This window comes from Lissotriton helveticus, chromosome 4_1, assembly GCF_964261635.1.
Source record: "Lissotriton helveticus chromosome 4_1, aLisHel1.1, whole genome shotgun sequence".
Lineage (NCBI taxonomy): Eukaryota > Metazoa > Chordata > Amphibia > Caudata > Salamandridae > Lissotriton > Lissotriton helveticus.
Window position 1 is genome coordinate 402,938,594 of NC_136063.1, and position 25,314 is coordinate 402,963,907.

Genomic DNA, 25,314 nt, shown 5'->3' on the forward strand with positions numbered 1-25,314 from the left:
GATATGACCTTACTCTCTAAAGTGGTAGCTTGGTAGAGCAGTAAGGAAGTATTGGAGGACAGTGTAAAGCATTTGTTGTCAGCAAATGGTCTCAGACACTCAAGAACTGAACTCTAGGCCAATTGTTATGTATATAAAAATATATTGTTGTTTATTTTAGAACCACAGTAGGTATCATAAATACTTTCTCAGAATGAGATGTTGCAATTGAATACTTTCAAGTAGCAATAGACTTTAGAATGCAATAGTTACAGTTGTTGCAATATGCAACACAAGTTAAACACAGAATAACTTTGAGCTAAAAGGGAGTGTTTAAGTAAATGCAGTAAAATAACTTTACATATGTTTTTCTCACTCAGGGCTGGATGCTGGATTCAGCCCTGGTGCATTTCCTGTAAACAGTTGAAAGAAATCGTTTTTGTTACACATGCAATTTTTAAGGAATATTTGTACGTTTTCAAAATCGACAGACATTCTGGGAAACAAACAGGCAATGTATTCCTATGGAGGAAAATTGGGTCAACAGTAAACCACGATTATAATTACTTTTAAAGGTCAGTGCTGGGCACAAAGATCAGGCACTAGGGTCTCTCCTGATAGCAGGTGAGTAATTTCGAGTTTGCTATTTGGACGATTTTTAAGGAATATTTGAAAGTTGCAAAACTCGACACTTAAAAGAAATTCTCAGTGAAACCCAGCCAATGTTACCCTATGGAAGAAATCATGTTATCCATCTTTGGGTAAGTACTCGGCTGGCAGAGTTAAGGTTCTGGGGGTAGACTCGGGGGGGGGGGGGAGGGGGGGGGTCTCCCAGGGTCAGGTAAGTACAGTTGTTAAACCCTCACAGGGGCAGCCGGGTGCAGAGTGAGTAGGCCCAATGTGGCTGCTAGCACGCAGGCCACGCTGCTGTGGGAGCTGAGCTCCTGATTACTTACACATGGCAAGTGGGGAAGTAGGAAAGGATAGTTGCTGCACTTCCAGTGGCACTCGGGCAGCTGGGTGCAGGGTGCTTTTGGACCGTCGGGCGCCCAATGTATTTCGATGGAAAAGCTGGAAGTTGAGCAAAGGCTGCAGACTCGGGGATGGAGATTCTTCAGGTGCGACCACCACTTCGAGAGGTAAGTTGGATAGCTGGAGGTTAGGTAGCTACCCAGGAGTTGGGCACAGGGGCCGTGGGGCGCCGGGTGCAGGGGTGTCTTTGGGTGTCGGGAAATCTTAACCTCAGCTTGTCGCGGTTGAAGGGTTCTCTTGTTGTGAGGCTGCAGGCGTCGTCAGGAGCGTCGAGGAGGGTCCGTGGGCACTGGATTCATGGTCACAATCGCCGGGGGACGTCCTCATGGCCTTTTGTTTACTCAGGCACGGCCCAGGCTCGACGGGTGCAGAGTGTGCTGGATTTGCGTTTCCTGGCTTGCACCAGGGGTTGTTGCTTTTTGAGCAGAACCACTGCTCGTGGGAGATCTAGTCTCTAGATGAGCAAGGCAGTCAGGTCCTCCGGGGTTTTCGAGTTTGCTGACCACAGGAGACGCCGGGGTTTTAGCAGGAGCAGGTTCAAGGATCGGCAGGCCTGTAGGGCAGGGACCAAGTCAGTTGGTGTCATCCTCTTGTTAGCAGCTGCACGGTAGGTCTTCTTTCTTCTTGATCTTCTTCTTGTTTCAAAATCGGGATCTGAGGAAGAAAGGATCAGGGTGCCCCTAAATACTAAATGAAGAGATGTCCTGGGGTGAGTACACCCCCTATCCTGCCACTCTCCAGTGGGAGGGGAGCAAGAGCCTAGCTCTGATTGGGTGGGGCTCCCCATCCTCAAGATGGCGGGAGCCCTGAGTTGTGCTTCACCTCGCCTTCCCCACCTGAGGGGTGGGGTTGGCAGAGGCTGGCACACCCCCTTTCCTCACAGGTTTTCCCGCATGTCTTCCCGCCAGAGTGTGGGTCAGAACCGGTGGGGACCAGTTGCTGAGTACAGCAAGTGGCCTGGAGAAACTCACAAAGGCGGCATGCCTTTGAAGCTTCCCCTGCCCATCCTGGGGGAGGAGGCTTGGCACCTTGTCCCAGGGTTGTGCATTGTTTCAGGCCCCCAAGAGTGGTAGGCTCTCGACCCGGGGTCCAGAAACATGTCTGGTGGTGGCAGCCTTGGTACCACGCAGTCAGGACACTTAGAGTTGGTTAGGTTTCAGCGGGCATCTCTAAGATGGCCTCTGTCGTGCATTTTACATTTAATCCCACACTGGCATCAGTGCGGGTTTAATGTGCTGAGAAGTTTGATACCAAACTTCTCAGTCTCCAGTGTAGCCATTATGGTGCTGTGGAGTTCGTAATGAAAACCTCCCAGCACCTTATACTCTTAATGGCAGCACTGCACTTACAGTGCCCAGGAATGGCCCTGGGTACTGTAGAGGCACAGGGCTCATGCACATGTCCCCACACTGTTTGCTACCTTTTATATTTTGTTTGCTTTCGATACTTGCACAAGTGCCACCATTGCCTACGTAACGTTTGTTCTTGTGTTTGAGTGTCCTCCATTTATTGCAGTATTATACCTCTATTTGTACTTTGTAGGCTTTTGTAACCTGCACACATGTCACTTTTTCCTCCTGTAATGCACCGTTTGCTACCTCTTGTATTTTGTTTGCTCACAATTGTCACTTTTGCCTCATGTAATGTAACGTTTGCTTTTGTAATTTTTTCACTTGTAATGGTCTCATGTATCATTTCTGGTCTTATTGTGAAGAGCTCTGACACCTTCTGGTAAAGTCTGCGCTATATAAAAATGCATTAATAAATAAATAGTGCACCCAGCTAGCAGGGTGACTAAAGAATGCCATGGCAGTGTGTCTGTGGGCATGGCTCACAGGGATATGTGCCCTGTCGACTCTCTGTTTAGTTCTGCACCAAGACACTCAGCCTGCAGTGTGTGTGTGTGTGTGTGTGTGTCAGTGTCAGGGTACAGGGCCCCTAAGGGTGGCATAATAATTGCTGCATTCCTTGGGGGTCTTCTCTGGTCACAGTGCCCTGAGTACATGTGGTCCCATTTACCTGGGCTTACCTGTGGCTAGAGATAACAGTTGGGTTTAGGCTTCAATGCAGTTTTAGGGAAGGAAAACATGCCCTGTTTACCTGATTGGCAGGAGCACAGGGCACACTCAAAGTACAACAGCAATTCAGCAAAAAGTGGGGGCATACCATGCAAGAAAGAGGGCACTTTCTCACAGGCAGCTAAAAGCAGCCACTCAGCCTGGATACTAGTGGTAGGTTAGTTTTATGGGGGGCATCTCTAAGATGCCCTCTGTGTGCATTTCTCATTAAATCCCACACTGGCATCAGTGTGGGTTTAAGGTGCTGACAAGTTTGATACCAAACTTCTCAGTGTTCAGTGTAGCCTTTATGGTGCTGTGGAGTTTGTGATGCCAAACTCCCAGCACCATATACTCTTAATGGCAGCACTGCACTTACAATGTCTAGAATGGACTTAGACACTGTAGGGGTACAGGGCTCATGCACCTGCACCCTCACCACTGGTATAATGCACCCAGCTAGAGGTGTGACTGACCTTTACCAGGGCAGTGGGTTGTAGGCATGGCACACAGGGATGCATGCCATGTTGACTCTTCACTTTGTTCTGCACCAAAACACGCAGCCTGCAAAGAAGGCAGTGTGTATGTGTAAGGGAACAGGGTATCTAAGGGTGGCACAATAGGTTCTGCAGCCCTTTGCGGCCTATCCTGGTCACAGTGCCCTGGGTACCAGTGGTACCATTTACCAGGGACTGACCTGTGGCCAGAGATGCCAATTGGGTTTAGGCTTCAATGCAGTTTTAGGGAAAGAACATAGGCCCTGGGTACCTGATTAGCAGGAGCCCGGGGCACACTCAGTCCAAGTACATCAGCAAGTCATCAAAAAGTGGGGGCAACCATGCAGAAAGAGGGCACCTTCTCACAGCATTCCACTTTTTTAGTGTATGGTTTGGTCTCCCCCCTGGTGACAACTGTGTATTTGTGCTTACTTAACTGTTTACAGCTGAAGTATTGTGTTGATATCTCCTGGTAGGAGATACACCAATGTGTTAGTGAGTGTGTATAATAAATATAACTATTTTTATAACTACACTGTGTGGTTCATTTTAGTATAACGGGCACTATATGATTAGACCTGGTAAAACAAGCTGCGTAGCGTTCCTACTGGACTAAGCCTGAAAGCTGCTCTCCTCAGCTACCACTTAGAGAGCTTTCTATTGTTGTCTAAGACCATTAAAATCCCCCTTAGGGTCGTCTGGATTAATGCAGGGTGCCTTACTTTATTGTGTGCGCCATATACTAAGCCAGCATCCTACACTTTTTTTCTCTGTTTGTGGGGAAGGGCAGAGTTGGGAGGGAGAGGAATGCTTCAAAGCCTGCCCAGTCTGTTTTGTTAGCATCTACAATTGGCATCTTTAGGAACTGAAATCCTTATCACCTTGTCAACCTTACCATACTTCCAATAATGGGTAGCAAAGAAAATTGCGTTTGTAATGACTCCGCATAGTGCTAAACTTGCATGGACACATTTTTAAAAATAAAGCATACTGCAGTATGTGCAAAATGGCAAGTTTGTGTCATACTTTACATAGGCAAAAGTAAATAGCAGGTTATCTTGTTTCTCCTTTAGTTTGTGAGCTATATTTAAACTAGTCACCATTTAAAGTCATGAGGGAAAAAAGTTAAGATAAAGGTGTAAGGAAATTGGTAATAATTTTATTATGGTCTGTTCATGCCCTTTGTGTTTTAAATTTGACATTGAGAAAGGAGTTTTACTTTTACCACTGTTTACCTATGCGAAAAACATTAATTTGCAATCTATTAGGGCTTGCTAACTTTATTTTCCTCTCTCTATAGGCGAGCCACTTTGCTTAGTGCCCGTCAGGGAATGATGTCTGCACGTGGTGATTTCTTAAATTATGCCCTTTCATTGATGCGTTCTCACAACGATGAACATTCTGATGTTCTTCCAGTTCTGGATGTCTGTTCATTGAAACATGTTGCATATGTTTTCCAAGCCCTTATTTACTGGATCAAAGCAATGAATCAACAGACTACGTTGGACACTCCACAGCTAGAACGAAAAAGGTATGAAAGAGATTAATTCTCCTTAATTCTGTATGCCCTGCAGCTTCATTGTTATTTGTAAACATTATGGCATGTGGTTCAATCATCTATAAACTATTTGACACCTACCTGGATCCACATCATTTGACCACATACAGAGCCATAACAGAGCTTCTGAAAGAAACAGTTAGCTATAGATTCCTTACCTTAGGCCCCCAGGCATCAGACTGGATGTGGAAAGTTTTTCGTCAGCAGTACGCCTGTGCGTCGGAAGGTGGCGTTGGTTGACTCCACGTACATCGTTGGCATCGTGGTTGCCGGGATGACGTCGCGGTAGCTACATAGATGTCGCCCTCGAGCGCTGACGTCAGTTCTTTCTTTTTCCGCACCAGCAAGCGCAGATCCGGAGAGAGCGGTACCCCCAGTCAATTTTTGACTGAGTTTTTGGGGACTTTTGTCGCTTTTTTGAGTCTTTGACTCCTGGTGTATAGGGATGCCTGGTTTCAGTTCTTGCGAGGTTTGTCCCTGCATGATGTCGGAGACCGACCCGCACCGCGGGTGTCTCTACTGCCTGGGGTGCGACCATGACCCTTCGTCGTGCCCCGACTGCCGGGCCATGGATCTGAAAACTTGGCGGGAGCAGTAGTTGCTTGAGGCACGGGAGTCGGCTCTGCGCCGTTCAAGGTCTCGGTCCTGTGGGAGGTCAAGGGACCGGTGGCGGAGCCACCACCATTATTCAACGTGGTCTTCCTACTCGGGGTCAGGTAAGAAGAAGCACAAGAAGTCGAAGAAGCGACGTCGCTCTTCGCCTTCCCTTAGCCTGTCACGCGACACGGCTCAGGATGCGGGTGGTGCCTCCCCGCTCCGGCGGAGCCTACGCAGTCATCGTTGGCCTACCCGCCCTTCCCGGGTACGTCGGTGACTCCGGCCCAGCTGTAGGAATTTCTGTCAGCCATGACCCGCCTCTTCGGCTGGTTGGGCCCTGCCGGCGTGCCTTCTAGCCCCGCAGGTCCGACTGGTGGTCCTCACCCTTCTTCGTCAGCGGCTCCGGCCCGATGGGCGCCGCTCCAGACATCGTTTGGGGAGTTTCACTTCTATGAACAGGCCCCATTAGCTGAGAACCCTCAGTTTCAGGAGATGGGTGATGAAGAGGACTGGGAGGGGTCTGAGGACCCTCTGACCAGGGAGTGTCAGTCTCATGAGGACTGGACAGGAGACCTTGGGGAGGCCAGTGGCCTGGACACCTCTCCAGACACTGGTTTTGTATCCCCTCCTACCGTGGCTTCGGAGGAGGGGGCAACATATAGTGTGGTGCTGATAAAGGCGGCCAAGGCCTTGGGCCTTGAGCTCCCCGTCGCGGCCGTGAGGACTAACCTCCTCACTGAGGTCCTTAAACCGCAGTCAAGCTCGGCCGAGCCTCTGCTGCCCTTTAATGAGGCCTTGACCGACGTTCTTCTGGGCACTTGGTCCAAGCCCGCTACGGGTTCGCCCGTAGATAGGAACGTGGCCAGACGCCACCGCCCAGCCCCGGGTGACCCATGTTTCCTGTCCTCCCACCCTACCCCCGAGAGCCTGGTCATCCAGGCCTCCAATTCCCAGACCGCATTCCCGTTGGCCCCGCCGGACAGGGAATCCAAGAGGTATGACCAGTATGGGAAGAAGATCTTCTCATCCCTTAGTCTAGGCCTGCGGTCTTCCAACACCGCCTGCCTCTTGGGACGTTACACCCACTCTGTGTGGGATAAGGTCGCGGAAGTGCTGCCAGAGTGTCCGTTGGAGGTACGGGCCAAACTCGGCCAAGCCCTTGTGGAGGGCCGGGATGCAGCCAAGTATTCTATCAGGTGTGGGCTGGATACCACCGACTCGCTAGGTAGAGCGATGGCAACGACGGTGGCGGTCAGACGCCACGCCTGGCTGAGGTCCGCCAACTTCTCGGCAGATGTCCAGAGCACACTCATGGACATGCCGTTCGATGGCCGTCGCCTCTTTGGCGACAAGGCAGACCATGCGCTTGAGCGCTTTAAGGACTCCAGGGCTACGGCCAAGTCCTTGGGCCTCTCGGGCCAGCGCCTGCAATCGGCTGCCTTTCACTCCTTTTGTGGCCACGGAAGGGGTGCGCCCACACGCGCCGCCAGCCACGCTCCGCAGGGCAATACCCAACGCGGTGGCGGCCGTGGGAACCGCCGTCCGGGCGGTCGGGGGCAGCGGCGAGGTCAGTCCACACCTTCCCCCGCAGCATCCGCCTCAAAACCCTCCTAGTCCGTGCTTTCAGGCCCATGTGACGCCTGTGGGGGGCAGGGTTCGCCATCACCACCTCCACTGGCGCACCGTCACGTCGGACAGGTGGGTGCTGCAAATCGTCCTAAGGGGCTACTCCCTCCCCTTCGAGGCGACTCCTCCAGCCATGCCACCGCAGAACCACCGTGTGTCGGGGGATCATTTGCGACTTCTGCAGGAGGAAGTTACGGCCCTCTTGGCCAAGGGGGCCATCGTGCGCGTTCCTGGGCCAGAAGTAGAGTGTGGTTGCTACTCCCACTACTTTCTGGTACCCAAGAAGGGCAAAGGGGGCCTACGCCCTATCTTGGACCTACGGACCGTCAACGGCTTCCTCCGGAAGGAGAAGTTAAAGATGCTGACACTGGCTCAGGTCCTGGCTGCCCTGGACCCAGGAGACTGGATGGTAGCGATGGACTTGCAGGACGCTTACTTTCATATCCCCGTCCTGCCTGCCCACCGGCGCTACCTGCGGTTCATGGTTGGCCACGAGCACTTTCAATTTACCATACTCCCCTTCGGCCTTACCAGCGCCCCACGGGTGTTCACAAAGGTGATGGCGGTGGTCGCAGCTCATCTGCGCAGGTTAGGGGTTTCAGTCTTCCCCTACCTCGACGACTGGTTGTTGAAGGCGGGCTCGCCCCAGACAGTCGTCAGCCACCTCCAGACGACGGCAGACCTCCTGCACCAGCTGGGGTTCTCCATCAATGTACCGAAGTCACACCTGTGCCCCTCTCAGAAGCTCCTCTTCATCGGAGCGCTTCTGGACTCGGCGCGGTTTCGGGGTTATCCGCACGAACAGCGGATCCGGGATATTCAGGCTCTGATTCCCATCTTTCAGCCGTTATCCCAGGTTTCGGTCAGGGTGGCGCCGCGGCTTCTGGGGCTGATGGCCTCCTGCATCCTACTGGTGCATCACGCCAGGTGGCGGATGCGGGCTCTGAAGTGGGACCTGAAGTTTCAGTGGGCCCAGCATCAGGGCAACCTATCCGACCACGTCCTGATCTCGGAGGGCACTGCGAGACAGCTGCAGTGTTGGCTTACGGACCGTGATTGGGTCAGCGGCAGATCCCTCTCCCTCCCCCAACCGGAGCACGTAGTTGTGACGGACGCGTCCCTCCAGGGCTGGGGAGGCCACATGGGAGAGGCAGAGATCAGTGGCCTCTGGTCTCCGGCGGAGACCCGGCTCCACATCAACCTGTTGGAGCTCAGGGCAATTCGTCTGGCACTCAAGGCATTCCTCCCCTCTGTCCGGGGGAGTGTAGTGCAGGTATTCACTGACAACACCACCGCCATGTGGTACTGCAACAAACAAGGCGGGGTGGGGTCGTGGATCCTTTGTCAAGAGTCTCTTCGCCTTTGGCAATGGCTGGAACCCCAGGGCGTTACCCTGGTGGCTCAACACCTGGCAGGTTCTCTGAACGCCAGGGCGGACGAGCTCAGCCGTCGGTGCATGATGGATCACGAATGGCGTCTGAACTCTGACGTGGCGCAAGGCCTCTTTCAGCGATGGGGAGAGCCTTGGTTAGATCTATTCGCCACCGAAGAGAACGCGCAATTTCATCATTTCTGCGCGTTGGAATTTCCAAGGCGGCGCTCGCTCGGAGACGCTTTTCGTCGCGTGTGGAGTTGCGGTCTGTTGTACGCCTTTCCGCCTATACCACTTCTGCCCAGAGTGCTGAAGAAGATCAAGCGCGACCGGGCCCAAGTCATCCTTGTGGCTCCGGACTGGGCGAGAAGGTACTGGTATCCAGAGCTACTCAGTATGTCAGTCGATCCCCCGGTTCGTCTGCCTCTTCAGGAGGACCTTCTGTCGCAGCAGCAGGGGACGGTCCTCCACCCGAACCTGTCCAGTCTCCACCTCCATGCTTGGAGATTGAGCGGCGACAGTTGAGGCCATTTGATTTGCCTCCTGAAGTTTGTAACATCATTCTGGCAGCCAGGCGTCCCTCCACAAAGTCGGTATACGCCTGCCGGTGGAACAGGTTTGTGGCATGGTGCACAGCAAAGGCTGTGGATCCTCTTTCTGCCCCTCTTTCTGAGGTTCTTCTCTTCCTTCTTTCTCTTGCCCAGCAGGGCTCTGCTCTGGGCACTATCAAGGGCTAATAAAAACAATTAGACAAACTACTTAAAGGGGGGTCTAAGGGCTGGTTTACCGACTAATACTAGATACATGCCCCTGTCAAGAACATGAGTATACACCAGAAGGTATCTAGGAGTCTAAAAAGTGAAATCAAATCACAGACAACCATTGGCATGACAAAATAAGAGAAAGGTGGAGACTACATTAATCAGTCGCATCACGTGAAAAAAATAACAACACATTCACGTGAGGCACATACTCTAGGTGAAAATGTTCCCATCAGTAGTCTAACTGTACCGCCACTATCACATCATTTGGGTTCTCCTTGCCCAGGAGTCAGTGCCCTCACAGTCACACAAGACGTAATAGAGGACTGTGAGAATAAAGAGACCCTATAGTTCTTATCTGTTAGGCGGACACAGTAGAAAAAATCAGTGCAAAAAAGTGATAAGTGAAAATATAATTTTGTCATGCCAATGGTTGTCTGTGATTTGATTTCACTTTTTAGACTCCTAGATACCTTCTGGTGTATACTCACTATCAAGGGCTACCTTTCTGCCCTTTCATCCTTTCTCAGGCTGCCTGATCAACCTTCTTTGTTCAAGTCCCCTATTGTTAATAGATTTCTTAAGGGCATCACACACACGTTTCCTCCTGTTCCGTTTGTGATGCCTCGGTGGGACTTGAACCTGGTTCTTACATTTCTGATGTGCACTCCCTTTGAGCCACTTCACAACTGTCCTCTTCGCCTTCTGACTTTAAAGACTGCTTTCCTGGTTGCCATCACCTCTGCCAGGAGAGTGAGTGAGCTCCAGGCCCTTTCTTGTACTCCACCTTTCCTTTCTGTCCATCCGGACAAAGTGGTGCTGCGTACCAAACCTTCTTTCCTGCCCAAGGTTGTCACAGCCTTCCACATCGGGCAGTCTATCACCTTGCCATCCTTCTTCCCGCCACCGCATTCCTCTAAAGAGGAAGAGCGGCTCCACCGTCTGGACCCAAAACGTGCGCTCTCATTCTACTTGGATCGCACACGCCAGTTCCGGGTGGATGACCAACTCTTTGTTGGTTACGTGGGCGCGAAGAAGGGGAAAGCGGTGCACAAGAGGACCATCTCCCGGTGGATCCTCCTGTGTATCCAGGCATGCTACTCCTTGGCTCGGAAGGAGCCTCCTGCTGGATTGCGGGCTCATTCTACCCGAGCCACGGAGGCTACTACTGCCCTGGGCAGGGGAGTGCCCTTACAAGACATCTGTCAGGCAGCTACGTGGGCATCACTGCACACGTTTGCAAGACACTACTGCCTGGACAGCCAAGTCCGGAGGGATGGCTTCTTTGGCCGTTCCGTCCTCCAGGACTTTCTGGTGTGATTATTGGTTCGCAGACCCACCACCGGGGTTGGTATTGCTGGGGTATCTATTCTAAGGTAAGGAATCTAATACTAACGTGTCTCTTTCAGATGCACAAGTTACTACTTGTGTAACGATATATCTGTAAGAGACATTAGTTAGTATTAGATTCCTTACCGACCCACCCATCCTCCCTGTTCTGCGAACCAATATCTAGGGTTAGGGTTGTCCCCTTTCAGGGCCCTAGTTTCAATGGCACCAGTGTTGGTTTTTAACATGGCTCTGCGTTTCTGGCGCGGAAAAGCTGTGTCTAAGAACTGACGTCAGCACGCGGAGGCGGCGCAAAAGTACTCCAACGACGTCATCACGGCGCCCACGACGCCGACAACGGACGCGGAGCCGCAGACGACGCCTACCGACGCGCAAGGGTACTGCTACGCAAAAATTTCCGGATCCAGTCTGACGCCTGGGGATATTCTAAGGTAAGGAATCTAATACTAACTAATGTCTCTTACAGATATATCGTTACACAAGTAGTAACTTGTGCTTCTAGCCTCTGCACCGCGAGACCCACATGGATCCATGCTTGGATCCCTTCTGATGTCGGTTGACCTCTATCGACGTCGACTGCCCGGCCGATGTCCCCGACATGGAGACATGCCAGACTGGTGTCGATCTACGCCGATTCCGACAGGATTTTTTTTTATCCCTATCTCCATCCTTCTCCATCTTTCCCACCTGCCCTGCTGGTGATGGAGGACATGGAAGACTGGGAGGGTTTTGAAGAATCTCTTGCATCCCAATGCCAGCTCTACCCGGACTGGGCAGAGGATTTGGGGGACGCTGGTGATCTGGATTTCTCACCAGAATCTGGCACACTGTCTCCTTCTACCGTGGCTACTGAGGAGGGCGATACTTATTCCGTGGTGTTGCGTAGGGCAGCAGAGGCTCTCCACCTCAAGCTCCCTACAGTGGCCGTCAGGACTAACCTCCTGACAGAAGTGCTTCGGCCGGCGGCTTCCTCTGGAGAGCCGCTGCTGCTCTTTAATTATGCACTTTCAGACGTCCTTTTGGGCATCTGGTCCAGGCCCAACACAGGGGCTCCTGTGGATAGGAATGTGGCCCGACGCCATCGCCCGGCCCTGGGCGACCCCATTTTCCTCTCCTAGCACCCTACTCCAGAGAGCTTGGTTGTCCAAGCTTCTGCGTCCCCAAGCGCATTCCCTTCCGCACCTCCGGACAAGAAATCCAAGAAACTGGAGCAGTTTGGGAAGAATATGTTCGAGGCATATGGGCTGCATATGGTACATTTATGAATAGATCGCCATCTGGTGTTGGGCTCGGATGATTGCACTTGTTTTTCTTCTGGAGAAGTCTTTGTCGTCATCGATGACTCCTCCTCTGGGTGTTAGTGCGCATGGGCATCGGCTCCATCCTTAGACTGTTTTTTCCCGCCATCGGGTTCGGATGAGGATCGAAGCGCTCCGGATCGACTTCGATAAAGAAAGTTATATTCGGCGCGTAACCCTTTCCAATTTGACGGTATTGTTATCGAACGAGACTACACTTCCATCTCGACGCGTTTCGAAGAACGACGACTACGAGAAGACCAGCTCGACGTAGTCCAGCCCGGAGTCCAAGAAAAGGACTCCATTCAAAAAATGTCCAACGTGTGGTGCTAAGTTCCCACACAAGGACCTACACGAGGTGTGCAACCTCTGCTTGTCCCCTGAACACGAATTCAGGGACTGTGAGGCCTGTGCAGCATTTTCCTCAAAATCGACGATTAGAAACCGTCGAGCCCAAAGACACGAGGTATCGAGAATGCAGTCACAAGCAATCCCGGAGCTGTTCGAGGACCAGCACCCAGAAGAGGAGGAAGAAGAGCACGACGAGGCGGGGTCTGAAGCGGACGAGTCCGACGTCGAGGAAATCGACGTCCAACAAACCGTGAGTGACGACGTCCCTTTACCAAAGAACAGACCCCGCACGGTGTCGACCCCGCCCTCGAGCCCGGTCAGACAACCGAAAAAAGTTTCCGACGCCCCGCCTTCGGGCCCGGCAACGAAACCGAAACACTCGGTCTCCCATCATGGTGGTTCCGATAAACGACCCACCCCGACATCGACACCGAAGCTCCATATCAAGGAAAGCTCGAAGTCGAAACAGTCCCTGTCGGCACCGAAACACGCTTCGACGTCGAAAACAACCTCGACACCGAAGACACCCTCGACACCGAAGACATCGGATCCGAATAAAATCTCGGTGCCGAAAATACAAATGGACAGTCAGAAGAAAAAACACCTGTCGGACCCGAAAACTGCGGTACTGACACAGGAATATAAAACCGATCCTAAACAAAAGACTCTGTTTATTGATCCACAAACTGGCAAGGTAGTCACAGAACTACCTAAAAAGAGAAAAAATGACCAATCGGACGACAAAACTCCTCCGAAGAAGAGAACAATGGGGACAAATACAACTCCTCCCCCTTCCCCACAACCTAGAGACACACCCTCTTCTCCTACTCCTCACAATAGGCCAACTATTCCTCCCACACGACCATCTACACCTACAACAGACGTAGAAAGTGACACAGGGGAGGGAGAACATCCTGGGGATGATGAAGAGACAATCCCAGAGGAGGCAGACCCATGGGAACAGTACAATGTAGGGTCAGATAACGATAACGACCCTGAATTGTATCCGTCAAAACCTTCACCTCCTGATGATAATACTGGTTTTGCGCAACTCATTAATAGAGCAGCAAAATACCACAAGGTAGAACTACATGCAGAACCTCAAATAGAGGATTTCCTATTAGAAACACTACCTGCTGCACAAAGAACATCAGGAACACTACCAATGCTTAAGGGCCTTCTCAATCACACATCAGAGATATTCAAAGACCCGGTGAGGGCTAGGGTACTGAACCCAAGAATTGATAAGAAATATAGGGCAGCTCCGAAAGACCCAATATTCATCAAAGGACAAACTCCTCTAGACTCACTAGTGGTCACAAACGCTCGTAAGAGAGCAAACTCTTTATCTACAGGAGAAGCTCCACCTCCTGACAAAGAGTCTAAGCTAATAGATGCCTCTGGCAAGAGAGTAGCATCTCAAGCGGCAAACAGCTGGTGCATAGCTAATACACAAGCACTACTTGCAAGGTATGACAGAGCGCATTATGATGAGTTAGAAAAACTCATCACACATCTCCCTAAAGAACATCAAAAGAGGGCAGATCAACTCATACAGGAAGGGAAGTTAATTACTGACACTTCAATCAAGTGCGCCCTAGACGCGGCAGACACTGCAGCAAGATCCATAAACACAAGCATCATGTTAAGGAGACATGCATGGCTCAGGGTTTCAGGGTTCAAACAAGAGGTGCAAACTTCATTACTGAACCAACCTTTTGATGAGAAAACACTTTTCGGCACAGGGACAGATGAGGCCTTAGAGAAGATGAAAAAGGATACGGAAACGGCTAAATCAATGGGAACATTGCAACAGCCGACCCAAAGAGGTTCCTTTCGTAGGTCCACCTATAGAGGAGGATCCAAAAATACAGGTACAAGCCAGCAACAAACCTCTTTTACACCGACATCACCCAGAGGTAATTCTAGAGGTGGTTACAGAGGTAACAACAACAAGGGTAGAGGTTGCGGAAACAACAACAACCGCAACTCTCCAACCCCAAAGCAGTGACTTCATACAGCACCCCCAGACCATATAACACCGGTCGGGGGACGCCTATCACAGTTCCTACCTGTCTGGGAAAACATCACATCAGACAGGTGGGTGAGACAAATTATCCAACATGGTTATTGCCTGGAACTCACATCTACCCCAGCAAACATCCCCCCCAAACAGTGTCCAATGAAACAAGATCACTTAACACTGTTAAAACAAGAAGTACTATCTCTGCTACAAAAGCATGCCATAGAGAAGGTTCCAAAGCAACAACAAGGAACAGGAGTATACTTCCTATACTTCCTAATTCACAAAAAGGACGGGTCTCTAAGGCCAATACTAGACCTAAGACCTCTCAACGCATACATAAATTCGGAACATTTCCATATGGTCACGCTCCAACAAGTACTTCCTTTACTGAAAAAAGGGGACTTTCTTTCTACACTGGATCTAAAAGACGCTTACTTTCATATCCCGATTCACAAAGCCCACAGGAAATATCTAAGGTTTGTGGTAGAAGGACAACATTATCAGTTCAAAGTCCTTCCGTTTGGTGTCACGTCCGCACCAAGGGTGTTCACAAAATGCCTAGCAGTGGTTGCAGCCCACCTAAGAAGACAACAAATACATGTCTTCCCATACTTGGACGACTGGCTAATAAAGGCCAAGTCACAAGAAGAATGTCTTCAGAACACACAGAAGACAATTCACATGCTGCACCAACTAGGGTTCACTGTCAACTACACAAAGTCACACCAGCAACCAAGCAAGGTTCAACAATATTTAGGGGCTACTATAGACACAGAAAAAGCAAAAGTATACCCCAATCCAGTCAGGATCCAGACAATGCTTACAATCATTCAAAGATTTCAGCCACAACACTCACTAACAGCAAGAGTGTTCATGCAGCTATTAGGGATGATGTCATCCTGCATACTGCTAATACCATATGCCAAACTACAAATGCGTCCGCTACAAGAATGTTTAGCGACACAGTGGAATCAGGCTCAAGGACAGATTACAGATCTGGTGTTGGTAGACGACCGCACACACCTCTCTCTGAAGTGGTGGAACACAACAAACATTGCCAAGGGGCGGTCGTTCCTAGAACCAATTCCACAGGTGACAATAACAGCGGACGCATCGCTCACGGGATGGGGAGCGCATATGGAGAAATATACAGTACAAGGAAGATGGAGTGTGCAGGAAAGAAGGCTGCACATCAATCATCTAGAACTACTAGCAGTGTTTCTAGCATTGAAAGCCTTTCAAATGCATGTTACCAACAAAGCAGTCCTGATCAGAACAGACAACATGATAGCAATGTATTCTATTCAAAAACAGGGGGGGGACACATTCTCTCCAACTATCCAGACTAGCACAGGAAATTTGGAGATGGGCCATTCCTCAAAACATCTATCTGTTAGCAGAACACCTACCAGGAGTTCAAAACTAGATAGCAGACATCTTAAGCAGACAGTCGGAACAAATACACGAATGGGAACTGCACCAACAAATACTGCAACCATTCTTCCAAAGATGGGGACAACCAGAGATAGACCTCTTTGCCACTCATCAGAACGCAAAATGCCAAAGCTTCGCGTCCAGGTACCCACACCACCTGTCGCAGGGCAATGCGTTATGGATAAATTGGTCCAACAAATTTGCATACGCTTTTCCCCCTCTCCCACTAATCCCATTAGTGATCAGAAAGCTGCAACAACACTCAATGACCATGATACTAGTAGCACCCACGTGGGCACGACAACCGTGGTTCACCACGCTCTTGCAACTCTCACAAGTGCCACACCAAAAGCTAAGATTTCTACCCATGCACCTTACACAGAACCATGGAGAAATAATGCACCCAGATCCCACACAACTGAACCTAGCGAGCTGGCTCCTGAAATCCTAGAATTTGGGTACTTAGATCTACCCCCAAATTGCATGGAGATAATTAAGCAAGCGCGACGTCCCACCACCAGAGCATGCTATGCAGCTAAGTGGAAGAGGTTTGCTATATACTGTACCACTAATAATATCAACCCTCTGGACGTATCAACAAAGCAGATTATTTGCTACTTACTACACTTACAGCAATGTAATCTCGCGTATACATCTATCAGAGTACATCTAGCAGCTATAGCAGCGTACCTACAAAACAGGCAGCACATATCCCTGTTTAGAGTGCCAGCAATAAAAGCCTTCATGGAAGGCCTTAAAAGAGTCATTCCACCAAGATTACCACCTTCACCGGTCTGGAACCTCAACGTAGTACTCACCAGACTAATGGGACCACCTTTCGAACCTATGCATAGGTGTAAAATACAATTCCTTACATGGAAGGTGGCCTTTCTTATAGCCATTACCTCACTCAGGAGAGTAAGTGAATTACAGGCACTGACAATACAAAAACCATTCCTACAATTACATCAGAATAAAGTGGTTCTTAGTACAAACCCAAAGTTCTTGCCTAAAGTAATATCAGCATTTCACATCAATCAACCGGTGGAACTACCAGTCTTTTTCCCAAAGCCACAGACGGTAGCAGAAAGGGCCCTACATACACTAGATGTCAAAAGGGCCATTTTGTACTACATACAAAGGACACAAAATTTCAGGAAAACTAAACAACTATTTGTAGCATTTTCCCCAACACATAAGGGCAATCCTATCTCTAAAGCACGCATCGCTAGATGGATTGTAAGATGTATACAAATATGTTACATAAAAGCAAAGAGAACATTAACTGTTCCTCCTAGAGCTCATTCTACACGTAAGCTAGGAGCATCTATGGCATTCTTAGGGAACATTCCCCTAGATGACATATGTAGAGCAGCAACTTGGTCTACACCACATACCTTTACAAAGCACTACTGTGTTGATGTGCAGGCTACACAACAAGCCAGAGTGGGCCAAGCTGTTTTAAAAACTCTATTTCAAACAGTTGCGACAGACACGGGTGACCACCGCTAGGGAGGTAACTGCTGTATAATCTATTCATAAATGTACCATCTGCAGCCCATATGCCTCGAACGGAATATGCTACTTACCAGTATGCATCTGTTCTTGGCATAGAGGGCTGCAGAGTGGTACATGCCCTCCCTGCCTCCCCGGAAACCTGTGTCTGTCCCAACATTATCTTATTTAGATACACTTACATGGGCATATCTTTATGTATTCTACTACACTACTCCATCTAACCCTACTATGGCAAAACAATCTAAGGATGGAGCCGATGCCCATGCGCACTAACACCCAGAGGAGGAGTCATCGATGACGACAAAGACTTCTCCAGAAGAAAAACAAGTGCAATCATCCGAGCCCAACACCAGATGGCGATCTATTCATAAATGTACCACTCTGCAGCCCTCTATGCCAAGAACAGATGCATACTGGTAAGTAGCATATTCCTTTCTCTTCTGCCTCTTGGACCGTTATTCCCACTCTGTGTGGGATACGGTGGCACAGATGCTGCCTCAATGTCCGGAGAAGGCCCGGACGGTGCTCTCCCAAGCTATTGCTGAGGGGAGAGATGCAGCCAAGTTCACAATTCGTTGTGGCCTTGACACCGCCGATTTGCTGGGCTGAGCGATTTCCACGACAGTGGCACTACAAATAGGTAAGGAATCTATCACTAATGTGTCTCTTTCAGATATATTGTTACACCAGTAACGATATCTTCGGAATCTATCACTAAAATAGGTAAGGAATCTCTCACTAACGTGTCTCTTTCAGATATATCGTTACACAAGTAAGTAACTTGTGCGAGTGGCTGAGAACCACTGGCTCTTTTCAGGGGATGTCCAGAAGACTCAGATGGACATGCCTTTTGATGGCATTCGCCTTTGTGGCGACAAGGCAGATAGAGCGTTAGAGCGCTTTAAGAACTTGCGAGCTACGGCCAAGTCCTTGGGCCTTTCGGCTATGCGCACTCCTTTGGCTTCTGCTTTTCGCTCCTTTCGTGGCCAAGGAAGGGGCGCCCAAACAAGTTTGTTTCAGAGCCACATACCTGCGCAGCAACAGTCTCAGCGCAGCAACAGTCTCGGCGCAGCTGCGGTCGTGGGACCCGCCGAGGTGGGTTACGGGGCCAGCGGGCTGGTTGGTACACCACCTCCTCTGCCACCATTGTTGCCAAACCTTCTTAATCCAGTGTTTCAGGCTCACCAAACGCCAGTGGGCGGCAGAATTCGCCATCACCTCCCCCACTGGCGCACCATCACTATGAAAAGGTGGGTTTTACAGATTGTCCGAAGGGGCTACTCCTTCCCCGTCCAGACCACCCCTCCAACCATGCCACCTCCGTACCACCGCATATTGTGGGATCACTTGGCACTTCTCCAGCAGGAGAAGTGCCTAGGGGGCTATTGAGCGCGTTCCGACGCCAGAAGTAGGTTGTGGTGGTTACTCCCACTACTTCCTGGTTCCAAAGAAGGACAAGGGCCTGTGTCCTATCTTGGACACTTGGAATGTCAATCGCTTCCTCCGGAAGGATAAGTTCAAGATGCTCACACTTGCTCAGGTCTGGTCTGCCCTGGACCCACAAGACTGGATGGTAGCGTTGGACTTGCAGAACGCTTATTTTCATATCCCTGTCCTGTCAGCCCGCCGGCGTTACCTGCGGTTCACGGTAGGCCAGGAGCACTTTCAGTTCACCATGCTCCCTTTTGGCCTTACCAGCGCCCCACAGGTGTTCACGAAAGTGAAGGTGGTGGTCGCAGTTCATCTGCGCAGATCAGGGGTTTCACTCTACCCCTATTTCGACGACTGGTTGTTGAAGACGGGCTCGCCCCAGGCAATCATCTCCCACCTCTAGACTATGGCCGACCTCCTACATTTGTTGGGGTTCTCCATCAATGCACCGAAGTCGCACCTGATTCCCCCTCAGAAGCTCCTCTTTAGCGGAGCTTTTATGGACACGGCGCAGTTTTGGGTTTATTCTCCCAAACAGCGATTCCGGGACATCTGATAGACTACTAGCTACAGATTCCTTAACGTAGAATTATCCCCAGGCGGGAGACTGGATACAGAAAACTTTTTGCCACAGGATTCCTGCGCGCCAGGGGGACGACACCACTTGACTCCGCCCTGACGTTGTCCGTGGTTTCGGCTTCAGGTCGTAGAAGGGTGGTGTCGTCTAGGTGTAGTTCTTCGGGGCTCCCCTCTTCGGCGCCTGGCATCCCTGCCTCGCTGCAAATCCAGACAGGGCTCCCTGTGGTGTCGCAGGAGATTGCCTGGACTCCGGGCTTGCCCCCGAGTCCCCCTCAGTCCTCTGAGCAGGCGGCTGGAGCCTTCCTCCCCGGCTCTGGCGGAGTCACGGGTGGAGGCTGGGACCTGGGGTGCTTTTCAGAGTCCCTCTCTGTTTCGTCGCGGGCAGCTGCCCTGTCTGAGACCGAGCCAGCGCCTTTTCGGCGCCGCTCCTTCGCCGTACCGACGTCGATATCGCTGAATTCTCCTGGGGAGCACATGGTGGCAGAGGTGGACCCGCCGCCGCAAATGCCCACTTCGTCACCTATCGACGTCGATCAGGTGCCTGTGGCAGACTCCACTGAACCATGCCTGCATTGGGTGCTTGATTCGTCTCCTGAGGTTCCTTCCTCTCCAGAGGTCTGTCATCTGTTGGTGTCTTCTTCACCGAAGATAGGGCGTCGCATTGTTGTCTTTTCACCGGCATCTTCCAGGGAGGGCACCTTGCTGTCCCAGCGACCTCAATCCTCGAACCCTTCTTTCTGTGGCTCGCAGCTGGCTTTTGCACCTTCCCCTGGGCACCCTCAGGTTCCCCACTCATCTGTGTATCCCCCCTATTCCGGCGCATGCCGCTTCCCCCTGGACTTGGGGACGGACGGCTCAGTCTGCAGCCGTCGCCCACGGAGGAATTACTTTCTCATCCGCGATGCGCTTTGTTCGGGCTTTTTCCACAGCCGCTGGCATTCAGCCGATTGGTGAACCTGTCAATCCATTTCCTACAGATAACCTTTTGGAAGTTCTCCACTAGGGCTCTGGTGGACGGAAGCTGTTCCTTCCTTTTGAAGTGTCGCTCCATAATTCTCTTCTGGGGGTTTGGTGGCGCCCTGCCACGGGTGATCCAGTGCCTCAGCCGCTCCTGCATCGCCACTGTCTGGCTCCGCACGACCCTGACTGCCTTTCCTTATACTCAAGGTTCTCTTCTACGGACGGCTTTTCCGTCCTTGCCTGTGGTGATGTTCCCTCCGTCTCAGGAGACCCGATGGTTGGATTCATGGGGGCGAAACGTCTTCGCTTCTTCCAGGGCTGCCTTGCGGTTGCTCAACACTCTGTGAGTGTTGGCTAAGGAGCCATGTGTTGGATGGTAGGGAGCTGTCTGGGTTTATTCTTCGTGGGGCCTTGGATGTTGCCGATGCTCTCAGCCATGCTATGGCCACTTCTGTGGCTCTCCGTCGCCATGCTTGGCTACATGATGCTGTTTTTCCTGAAAATATTAGGGAGCGTCTGGTTGACCTGCCCTTTGATGGAGTCCTTCTGTTTAACTCCGCCATTCAGCGTCTTCTTGCGGGGCTCCGTCCCCACCCGCATCCCGTCCCCCCCATCCCCTCCTCCTCCTCCTCCTCCTCCGTAGGCTGGTTTGTTGGTGCTCCGGGACTTGGTGGGAGGTGGTATCCCACTTGCTCCTGGAATCTGGTCTTTGGAGTGACCGTTACAGTTTGTGTGGTGTGCTGTGCCCTCGGGGTCCCTTGGTTGGCCCCTCTCTTAAGTTGGCTGCTGGTTCAGCCCCTTTGTGGCAAGAGTGTACTTTTTGGCTGATTACTAAGCATTCTGTGGTTTCTGCCGCAGGTTTTTTGGTTTGTTCTTTGATGCGGGATTTTCTTCCCTAAGAGTGGTTCCCCTAAGATCTTTGGGACGTGTCATACCCTAAGTGGGGTACTTGTAGCTATTGTGTAGCTCTGTCTTGCGCAGGGAGGGTGTGGACTCCCCTTTGTGGGTTCCTCGCCTTTCCTGATGTTGCTGTATTCCGTTGGTGTGGTTTCTTGGTCTTGACTTGCCGTGGCTTTGCCATCCACGGCGTTGTACTGCGGTGATTTTTCCCTTTTGTCCGCCGTTCGCCTTGATACCCTGTCTGGTGTTCCAGAAGGGTTACTTTCCTGTGTTGACGGCTTGGTACGTCCTACTTGTTTCTCCTCTTATCTTCCGGCTGGTCGCTCTTCTGCGTGGATCGGTTCTGTCCAGAGCGGTCTCCTCCTAGGGGTCGTTTAGGATTTTTTTTGGCCTGGCTTTTGTTTGAGCCTGGCGTAGTCTAGGCTTTCAGTTTGGTAGCGCTTGTCAGTGGCCAGCTGCGCCTGCCTGCTCTTCTGATCTGCGGCCGGGGGCCTTGGCGTGGGCCATGGCACTCCTGCTTCTTGTACTGCTGGAGCCTTGTGAGACTAAGTCTTTCCTTTCGTGCCTGCCCTAATTCACTGAGTCGCCATTCTGTCTTGTCTGTCTACTTCTGGCTGTTATAGGTTCGGCTGCCCTTTTCACTGTATGTGTTTTCCGGTAGAAGCCTTTGTCTTCGCTTCTACCTCTTCTCCTTGGAGTCTTGGGGTAGTCCTTCTTCCACTGTACTCCTCTGTGCTGCCTGTACCTCTGGGGCTTCTGGCGGGGGTCTCTGGTACTTTGACTGGGCTTGGTGTGCACTCCCCACCTCCCCCCTCCCACCACCACCATTTCCGCCTTGTCCAGGTTTTCTACTGCTTGGTGGGGGCTGGGCTGCCTCTCTTGTCTTCATAACGCATCCCCTGTGGGGTCGGTGTTCCTCCAAGATGATGAGGTCTCTTCTGCCTGGATGGGAACTGGGCTATTCTCCCTCTACCTGCGACTCACCCCCCATTGGAGCCCTGTGTTTAAGTCCACTTGCAGACCCTCCTGTAGGAGAGTGGGGTCTGCAATCCTATGGTCACCCCAGATTTTTGCTTTTTGCTTCACTGGTTTACGACTTTCCCTGGCTGTGGGCCTGCTAATCAGACCCCCACAGCCTAGCTGTTCTCTCTCTAAATTGACATCCATGTACTTTAGGTGCATTTACCATTTGGTACTGGGCCACCTTATCAGTCCCTGTACACAGGGCATAGGTGTACCCAGGGTCTACCAGGGGCTGAAGCATGTATTATGCCACCCCTGGCTGGCCATCTAAATCTGACACAACTGGCTGCATGACAGCTGGGGCAAGGTGGTGTAAACACCCTTTGCTGTAGATATTGTATACCTATATCTAACCCTAAAATGGACACATATATTCCTATCAGTCACTCCTATGGAAGGCCTTATCAATCCTGAAGGCAGAGTGCTTGGAATTATGTGAGATGGTGCTCTGGCATGAGCTGAGCCCGTTTGCAGCTTGCGGAACCAAGTCCTAATAGCTGTTCCATGATAACTCTATACCATATACTCTTAAATGCATTATCAACCTCGCGGTTAAATGCTAACTCTGGTATAACATTATCAAAACATGTCGAGTAAGGTGTCATACGATTTGGAATACTACCCCCTCGCCAATTCTGGCGACGGGGGTAGCATTCCACCCTTCTAGAGGGACACGACATGTATGTAACTGTGAACCCCGGTTAAAGTTAACTCGAGCCTCAGCATCACAAAATGGATGCTACGACCACGGACACAAGTCTGACCTCCTGCTGCTGGGAGTCCTTCCAGCGAGGATGGCTTGGACAAAGGGTTTCCTGCCTTGGGAGGTGCTAGCACCACCCCAGACAGGATTTTGTGTATTGAGGTAGGGAGGCCTGAAAGGAATGAGACATGCCTGGGGCATACAAGGTGCCCTGTGCATACACCGGTTCAAACCAGTTGCTGGGGCATCCCAGCCCCAGCTCTGGCGGGAAACCGGACAAAGGATAGGGGGTGTAACCACCCCCCTTCCTGGTCCCACCCAGGGGAGGGACCTAGTCAGTAGTTGTGAGAAGTTGGCCTGATGTGCAGTGCTCACTATTCTAGTGATCACTATATATCAGTCCAAACAACCCTTATTGATGATTGGTTGTAAGTCAACCTTATAGACCAGCTATCCTAGTAGCATGGATACGAGCAGTCTAAGGCTAAGACTCTAGAGGGCGTGTTAAGCCAGCTGTTTTACCATCACATTACCCCCTGAACACCCAGTGAAAGGACACCACACAAGTGTTATGAAAATAAACAGTGTATTTATTAGAATCACAACAACCCTGTACTCTTTATGAGGACAGGGTGCTAGGCACACAACAAAACTCTTACGAAAATACTTAAGTTAGCACGGTATACACAAATGCCCGAGGGGCACGAAAAACCATATACTCTAAAAGTGGGATGTGAATTTCTAGCAGGTAAGTAACGATTCTCAGAGGCTTTGGGATCGCTAGGACTGGACTACTGAACCTTTAGATTACTAGCAGGAGGCCTAGGGAACTCGGGTGCAGAGTGTGCACTCTCACGCGGGATGCGGGACAAAGTCTATGGAAGCTAGAATTCACAAAGTTAGTGTTCACGGGCGAACCCGACCTGGTAGGGAGAAAACGACAGTGGATCCTGACCCTTGGATAGTGAGGCTATGCTGGGACACCGAAGTGCCAAAGTTACCTAGCCCAGGGGCTGCAGCTGCATAGGTCTCAAAAGACGTCGGGAATCCTCGTTGCCGGACCAGGAGCCTGGAAGAAGGAAGTTGCTGGCAGGCGACCAGTGAAGAATGTTCGATGGATCCAAGCCTGGATCAAGGAAGAAGAAAACCTGAAAGCAGAGGGGACCAAGTTCTTGAATCACTAGCCAGTGATTAAGTGGGCACCAGGATGGCACCGGGCGAGGTCACCGCAGTCAGGTGAGTGGGCGCTGCTGGGCTCTGCAGTCTCTCGGACCAGGAGGCGTTGTCGGCGACCAGGATGGAGGTGCGAGCTGTCCCACGAAGGTTCTTGCTGTCGACGTCGCTGGACCCAGGATTGGGCAACAAGTCTTGGCAAATGCAAGGCCCACGCGGTGGACCTAAAATGGCGTCTTAGCCGGACCAGGGGGGTCCAGGGTACTTCTCCGATGGAGGGAAGCAAGGGCCAGTCTGGAGCAACCAGACCAGCAGCAGTGTTGTCGTCGGGCATCGTTCGGAAGGCCACAAGCCAGCGGGCTAGTAGCAAAACAACGCGGTGAGCAGCAAAAAGCAGAAGGGCCCCACGCCGATCGTGGAGATGCTGGGGGGCTGCTCTTCGGTGCTGGAGCTGCTCAGGGTGGGGGCTTCTCGGACCCCAAAGCACTCACCAGGAAATTACTCGGTGGGCTTGCTGTGCAGAAGTCGTGCAGTCTTGGCGATGGCCGGTCCCTCGAGGTCTCGTCGCACCCACGGTTCTCAGCTGTGCTGTAGAGGTGGGTAGAGGTCAGAGGTGCCAGGGAAGCCGGGTCTCGTCGAGCTGGGTAGTCGGATTCCGGAGGAAGGACGTGCAGCCGACCGCAGTGTTCTTAGATGGTGCCTGCGGATGCAGGGTGACTACTCCTTAGCCACAAGGGAGAATCTTGAGGAAGAAATCGTGAAGTCCTTTCGTGGAAAGTGGTATCTTGATTCCAAAGATGATCTGATTTGGAAGGGGGCCAGTCTCTACCTTTATCTGGGAAAAGGGGGCTGGCACGCGACTAGGTCCTGCCCTATGGGTGGGACCAGGAGGGGGGTGGTTACACCCACTTCCTTGGCGGGCTTTTCCCCAGCACAGGGTCTGGAGTGTCCCTGGAACTGGTTCAAGCCAGCCTATGCACAGTGAGCACCGGGGTGCCACGTGCAGTCACCTTCCTCTGTAGCCCTGCCTACCTACAATACACAAAATCCTGTCTGGGACGGTGCTGGCACCGCCCCTGGCAGGAAACC

At 51.3% G+C, this 25,314-nt stretch overlaps 1 protein-coding gene across 19 annotated transcripts in view; it reads left to right on the forward strand.

Moving 5' to 3' along the window:
* UBR5 (ubiquitin protein ligase E3 component n-recognin 5) overlaps positions 1-25,314 on the forward strand; it is a 2,132,574-nt gene that overhangs the window by 1,361,449 nt on the left and 745,811 nt on the right. For all 19 annotated transcript variants that reach the window (XM_078686916.1, XM_078686920.1, XM_078686919.1 and 16 more), the window contains one exon: positions 4,866-5,096. In XM_078686916.1, coding sequence (XP_078543042.1) covers positions 4,866-5,096 — 231 coding nt within the window. The remainder of the gene's footprint in view (positions 1-4,865; positions 5,097-25,314) is intronic.